General features: G+C 40.3%; 1 protein-coding gene across 2 annotated transcripts in view; it reads left to right on the top strand.

The window, feature by feature from the left end:
• pigl (phosphatidylinositol glycan anchor biosynthesis, class L) overlaps positions 1–7,070 on the top strand; it is an 18,158-nt gene that overhangs the window by 7,399 nt on the left and 3,689 nt on the right. For both annotated transcript variants that reach the window (XM_010792633.1, XM_010792632.1), the window contains exons 3-4: positions 4,340–4,430; positions 5,502–5,569. In XM_010792633.1, the coding sequence (XP_010790935.1) occupies positions 4,340–4,430; positions 5,502–5,569 (159 nt within the window). The remainder of the gene's footprint in view (positions 1–4,339; positions 4,431–5,501; positions 5,570–7,070) is intronic.

Here is a 7,070-nt window from a genome sequence, read left to right as displayed (position 1 = left end):
TGTGTGTGTGTGTGTGTGTGTGTGTGTGTGTGTGTGTGTGTGTGTGTGTGTGTGTGTGTGTGTGTGTGTGTGTGTGTGTGTGTGTGTGTGGGGTATTTTAAATGCAGTTTTATCATCCTGTGCACACAGAGCATCACTGAACTTTGAACTTAGTGCTGTCTGCACTTCTGCTGAACTGGAGAGTAGCCCATTTTCCCTTTCTGTGTATTCTGCTGTTTGCTCAAAACACAAACCTAATCAGCACATTGAGAGCCCCACTCTCTCCCAAACAAGCTCTGTCTCTCTCTCTCTCTCTCTCTCTCTCTCTCTCTCTCTCTTTCTCTCTCTCTGCTCCCCCACTCTTTTCCACCACCCCTCCTCCTTCTCCTCCTCTTGTCCGTTTGCCAACTGCCAAGGACTGTGGGATACATTTTGGCCATGCTCTGAGCACAGCTAATGTAGGTCATTCCAAGCTGTTTTTCCCTTTATGTGTCTGCATATTGAGAGCCACACTTTGGCTTTGCTCCTAACCTTTTCTGCCAAAGTATAGTTCATCCATGACTTTACCTCTCCCTGCTTTTTATGCTCGTCATTTTAAACAAAAAGAAAGAAAAACATGTTGCGCAACAGTTGGTGACCTGTCCCTTTTTTCATATTTACACAAACAGAAAAAAGCTGCACAATTTCAATAGAATCCAAAGCCCTTTGCATCTTAACAATGTATTGGAGTTATACTAAGATGATTGGAGGTTTGATTATGCTAATTAACAGTAGTTGAAGTAACATTTTCAAGACTGAGCTCTATTGTTTTAAAGCTCCTAGCCCCTTAGTTCAAGACATAGTATTTGTATGTAATGCTATAAAGAAAAATCTAGAGCAGCTCCTCAGTGTATGGGTTGTTTAAAATATTAGCATTTTCCATTTATGCCAAGCTAGTTATTATGTTTTTGTAATGCGAACACAAACCAGGAAGGTGCACCTTTTGTCAGCATCTACTTGTCAATATAGATTTAGTTGGACTAGGTTCAAATGTTGTTACAGTTTTTAATCAAATCCATCTCATTGAGTCAATTAATTTCAAATGATGTCTTGGTTAAAAATAAATGGTTACCCAACGAGTATTTGACCTCTATGGGCTCTTTTTCTATGAAGGGGGTTTTGTTTTTGTATGCACAAGGATGCATGTAACCCACATTATTGACTATGGATTCACATTATTCCACTTATCGAGTTGCTGTAACACAGCAAAGTACGCAGCAATGTACCATAAAAATCTGTGCATTAGTAAACTGAAAGCATGTCAAGACCTGCTTCCTCAACTAAAGCCTATGCTATGGAATAACAGGAATAACACGTGAATTCTGCTTTAAAATAGGATTTTCCCTTTAATGCTTACTGAATAGGATAGCTGTGTAGACAGTATCTGGGGCCCCAGTGCATGTTGGGGCCTTTGTGATCAAGCTGGATCTGAGCACGCTCTGCTGCCTCTCCACTTGCACTGGCCTGACCTCTGTCTGCTCCCTGGACTCAATTATAGCTGCTCACTGCACACATCCAACCACCTCGACGCTTCATTACATTATCAACCAGACAGAACCAACTCTATAACAAACATCACATTTATTTAAAACTTTTATTCCTCTACTTATTTCTCTTTTACTTAGAAAGTTAGAAAAAATATTTACTGAGATATTATAACAGACTTTAATACGTTTTTTTTTTTATGTATGTTAATCATTCTTTGGATGTAAACAAAGACATAAGCATTACGTTTGTGGAAAGGAAAGCCGTATTGACTTCAGTAACACCGTATCCCCATACAAGGTTTAAATATTCATCGTTCGTGGTAATAGCTGTAGCTAATTCAAAAGGCACACGGCAGAGTGCAGTAAATAGTGGTGAGATGTTCCAGCCTTGCCCCTGACCAGTGGCTGTGCTTTTATCCCAGATACATTTGTCACCAGCACACACTGGCTCTCTGAATAGTCAAACAGTTGCTTAACTCAATCCTGCTGCCGGCAACACACATGACATGTTGTCACATTAGCTTTCTCTTTCTATCAACAACCTCTCTTTCTAAACACTACTTACATAATTAGTCAGTTTATTATCTCAAAATGAGTTAATATTGAAAAAACCAGGGACGATAAATGCCTCTAAATGATTGTGTAACAAAGTGTGTCTATTGGTGTTGCTGTATTAACTGCCTCATTACAGAGTGAGATTGTTGGTGCATTGTCAGTTTGTAGTGGCATCACAGCGGTTCCCAGCAGGACATTCTCTGACTGTGTGGATAGAAGCCTGGCAGTTTCACAGGCCTGTGGTCCATGTGACCAGACTAACCAAGCCCTCTTTCACACACGGACACGCATACACACCTACTGAATCCGCCTTACTCAGCCAAAGTTCAACCACTACATACAGATGCCTGCAAGCAATTACACATCCACATGCAACGCTACAAAAGCGGAGCAGGGGAGGTTACTTTAGGACATTTTGCACTGTTGCCATGGCGAGGCTAACTCTGCCTGCATCCTGCATGAGAAAGGTCAGGTGTCTCGTGTCTTTTGTTCATTTTTCATCCCCCCCCCATGCAGGCTTGTGCTTTGCTAAATGCCTCAGATAATAAATTAATAAATGCACGAGAGAATATAGGGCAACATTAAGAAATGCATGAGTGTGGCCAAGCTGTGAACTCGGAATGGTATTTTACAATTCATACACTTTTGTCAAATCCTCCCAAATTGCTGTTTTATTACCTTTTATTACATTAGGGGCCTTGAACATTTTAGAGAAGTTTGAATCAATTTCCCTGTGCCATCCCACACAATCATTATGATATGTCAGCAGTGCATTCACTCGATGACGGACAGTTTTAAACTATCTCTGAACCCCTCCTCCCACCCCTGCTCCCCATGACATAGCCTCCCCCCCAACCCTCCACCTCTATACACCGTAGCCTGACCCTCACATCACTGGCCACCCATAGATCAGTGCTCTAATCCATCACTTCCCCCGACCAGCCCAACTGTCCCGGCTCATTGTTAGCAACGGAGGGGAGGGAAGAAACTGTTTATTACCCCCCCCCCCACACACACACACACACACACACACACACCTACCCCCACTTTAAAAAACGTACATATACATGCACTGTCACACCATCTATGTGCCACCCCATGTGAGGATGTTATAGGGCTGCTCGATTATGGCAAAAATCATAATCTCGATTATTTGGGTCAATAATTGATATCAAGATTATTAAAAACGATTATCCATTTACTTTGAAAACATCCATTTATTGAAAAAAATGTTGAACAGTATGTTTTTAACAGTTCATTACCCTGAACTTTAAGTATAATTCAACTGAAAAACCAATAAAATAAATAATTAAAAAATAAAATAAATAACCGTTTTATTTCGATTATGTTGTTTTCATAATCGTTGCAAGCCAAAATCGTAATTGCCATTAAAATACGATTAATTGAGCAGCCCTAGGATGTTACACTATTGTCAGATCAAGTCTTACAACATGTTACCAAGCCCCTTTAATGACCATTTGATCTGGGATTGAATTCCATATTTATTTTTAGGATTGACCGGTGCACAAAATAATTATTCAGTCTAAATCGTGGAACGAACGAATGGCCTACAATCTTTGAGCAGATTTTCTTTTGGTGTAAAATTCCAAGCTGTAAACAGAAATGTACAATACTGTAGAAAAGTCTTTGTTTTGTCCTTTTCCAGACAGCTTCAATGTGGTCTTTCCAGGATAGCAGATGATCTATCTTAACATCAAAGCATTTGAAATGGAAGGACCTGTTAAATTAAATTGTTCAGCAACACATCATGTCACTGATCTTTCTGCTTATCTCATCAGACCGAGACCCCCATGGTTTTCAAACCGTCATTACTTTGTTGTCTGTGTTTTAAACAACAGAAATCAGAGGAATCATATCTGGTGGACAAACTGGTTCTACTACATTTATTCTTTATTATGGTGGCTGGTTTCTATTGAGGGCATTGAACAACTGCAAAAAAAAAACTTTTTCTATTCTTTCAATTGGGAGGTACTATTTGTATCTGCATGTAGAGTAAGTCACAAACTTGGGTTGGCCAAGTGATGTGTATGTAATGTGTTGTCTTCAGGCTGTAGTTTCAGATGAACATGATGCTGAGGGTCGTCTGACCCCTAACCCCCTGGAATTCCCAAAACTCGTAAAAAAGTAGGCGCCTGAGAAACACCAAGCATGCTTATGTCGTGTAGAATTTACGCAAGGTTACATCGCAGACACAATGCACTCTTGTTTATCAGTAATATCCCATGGAAGATAACTACGTCCTTTTTTTCACCCTCCAGAAAACTCCCAGATGATCCCAAAGCAGAATGGAGCGTCTCCCTGGTCTCTTCTTTAATTGTGAAGCACATGAGAGAGCACTCCTTCAACATGGTATGCTCAGCCTCGCGCTGAATTCTTTCCTTTCTTAGCAGTTGTTTTTTCCTCATTTCCTGTCAACAAACCATTTCCCTGCCCTTTTGCGTACAAAATCCATGTATTGATTTCTTAAGTTTTAACCATATGTCTTCGCGCCTCATGTCACAAGCTCATTGTCCCATTTTCCTTGTGGTCTGCATAGTATTCCTGTCAGACTGCGTCTCTTTTTGTCCAGCTCAGACTTTATTTTGAGCCTCCCTGAAAATGAGAGGAAATGGCCTCTGCTGGAGTTGAAAGTTTGGATTCAACTTGTTATTTACATAGATGCTTATCTGCCGCAGTATAGTTCCGTACTATTAACTCATGGGAATGTGGCTAATTTAGAAATCAAAGAATTGTTATTCCACTACAAAAATAGTAAAATTCCGACAAATGAAAAGTACAGCAGCCATGACAAAAAAAAGTTCTTAAGTCAAGTTTATCAAATACAGCTGCATTGTTTTATGCTGCAGTCGCTGATCTCTTCTTCTTATCAAAGACGACAAACAAACATACCGTTACCTCCCATCCTGTCAGGCTCTGCAGAAAGAATTCCTCTTGACCAAAAAGTAGGCTTGAGAATCATGAGTTCTCTAAAGAATGTATGCAGAAAAAACAGAGATAAGCATCATGAGTAAAATGTGGTTCGCTCTTAAACTGAATTACGTGTTTCCTTGGTCTTAAACCACGGCAATCTCTTGATTGTCTATATACAGGTCATGAGGGATAAAAACAAAGTCTACTTGTGAACTGATGCTTGATTGCAACGACATAGTCATGGTAGAATACGCCTGAACATAGCAAATGCCAAGTCTTTAGTCAAGCACTTTTTCTTTCCCTTTGACCTGATTGTTTCTTGCTTCCTCTTGTGTGGAAGCATGCACACAGAAAAAGGCTTTAAATATCAGTTGTCAGCTGCCAAACAGCTCCAAAGTCAAGACGCAGAAACCCAAGAAAAATCTTTTGCCTCCGTTTATTTAAATTCACTTTTAGATACCCAGATGCTGGATTTGCAACCACCCACAGTGAGACATTTTGTTGTTTCAGGTGCTGACCTTCGATGGGAGCGGAGTGAGCGGCCATGCCAATCACACAGCCATCCATAAAGCTGTAAGGTACTGACTTTTAAAAAAAGACTTTAAAGATGCCAACTTAAAGACACCATCCAGATTGGTTTGATGTGCCTTATGCATGGTAACCACAGCCAACTCCACGGTCATAAAACATTGTCCAGGAAAGTGCAGAACATTGAGAGCCACATTAACAAACATCTTTCCAAATATTTCCCTGCACACAGCCACACACACACACACACACACACACCATGTGTTTTAGAATAGGGCTGTTACATAGCTGAGAGGCCATCCAAACACAGTCCTCAGAGGCACTGGGCTGTGCTCCCAGAGAGCAGCAGTAAATCCTGTCCCTGAAGTGGTGAGGTGGGAGGGCAGCTCTGGTTTGGAGAGGCCAACCAAGCACGTTGCATCAGACTGTTGGTTTAAAAAAAAAATATATATATATTTTCACTGGGAAATGTACACTCCTGTTCCCATAGTGCACTGAGGCCTTAATTGTCTTGCCTGTTAGTCCTCTCTGAGCCGGCCCTCAACTGTTGATAAGATGTGAGCTCTCCAAATGTCGCATCTCATGATTCCCATAAGGGCCCCAAACCCAGAAGGGCTGTGCACTAGCTTTGCAGTATTTTAAATCTCATTGGTTTGTTGTTGAGTTTCAACGTGTTAAAGGGACAATTAAATAAATGGTTTCATAATGTTAGTTCTTTTTATCAATATAGATTGGTGTGAGTTGCTTTGTGTTGGTGATATTGGTCGTAGAGATGTCTGCCTTCTCTCCAATACAATAGAAGTCATTGTCTATTTCCATAATCATCAGCCAGTTACCAAAAATAATCCACATATCTAGAGCAGTTTTATGTAGGAATTATTTTCTTTCTGCCAAACTACAACCAGCAACCATATCACCCCTCAGGAGTAATTAATAGTTCCTACGATAAAATGCTCTGTATCTTGAGTTACCAGATCATGATTTATGGAAAGAGACAAAGCGGTTGAGTTTATTAAATGTATTTATTTTGGCGTTTTGAGCACCACAAACCGAGTGCCATCATTTTCTCCGATATAATGGACTTTATTTGAGAAAAAGCAGACATACATACATCTGATATCTTCAAAACTGTACAACTTACTCCATAACATTATAAGATTGATAAACAGAACTACAGGTAGGAGGAAAATATATATTTTTGATTTTGGGATGAGCTGCCCCTATAGTTGCTCTTGAAATGCAAATGTGAAAGACTTGAAGTAGATTTCACAGAGGAACAGGAAATTAAAATGTCCCTAGGGAAAAAATAACCCTCCAACTTTCAATACAAATTGACCTGAAACACACACACACACACACACACACACACACACACACACACACACACACACACACACACACACACACACACACACACACACACACACACACACACACACACACACACACACACAACGTATACTCATACTACTACGTCTACGTACGTACGTACACTACTACTACAACACCACACCACACACCACACACACACACACACACACACGACACACA

The sequence above is a fragment of the Notothenia coriiceps genome, unplaced genomic scaffold, assembly GCF_000735185.1.
Source record: "Notothenia coriiceps isolate Sejong01 unplaced genomic scaffold, NC01 NC01_scaffold00036513, whole genome shotgun sequence".
In the NCBI taxonomy this organism is placed as follows: domain Eukaryota; kingdom Metazoa; phylum Chordata; class Actinopteri; order Perciformes; family Nototheniidae; genus Notothenia; species Notothenia coriiceps.
The sequence above is the reverse complement of the archived record's forward strand: the minus strand, read 5'-3'. Positions and strand labels throughout refer to the sequence as shown.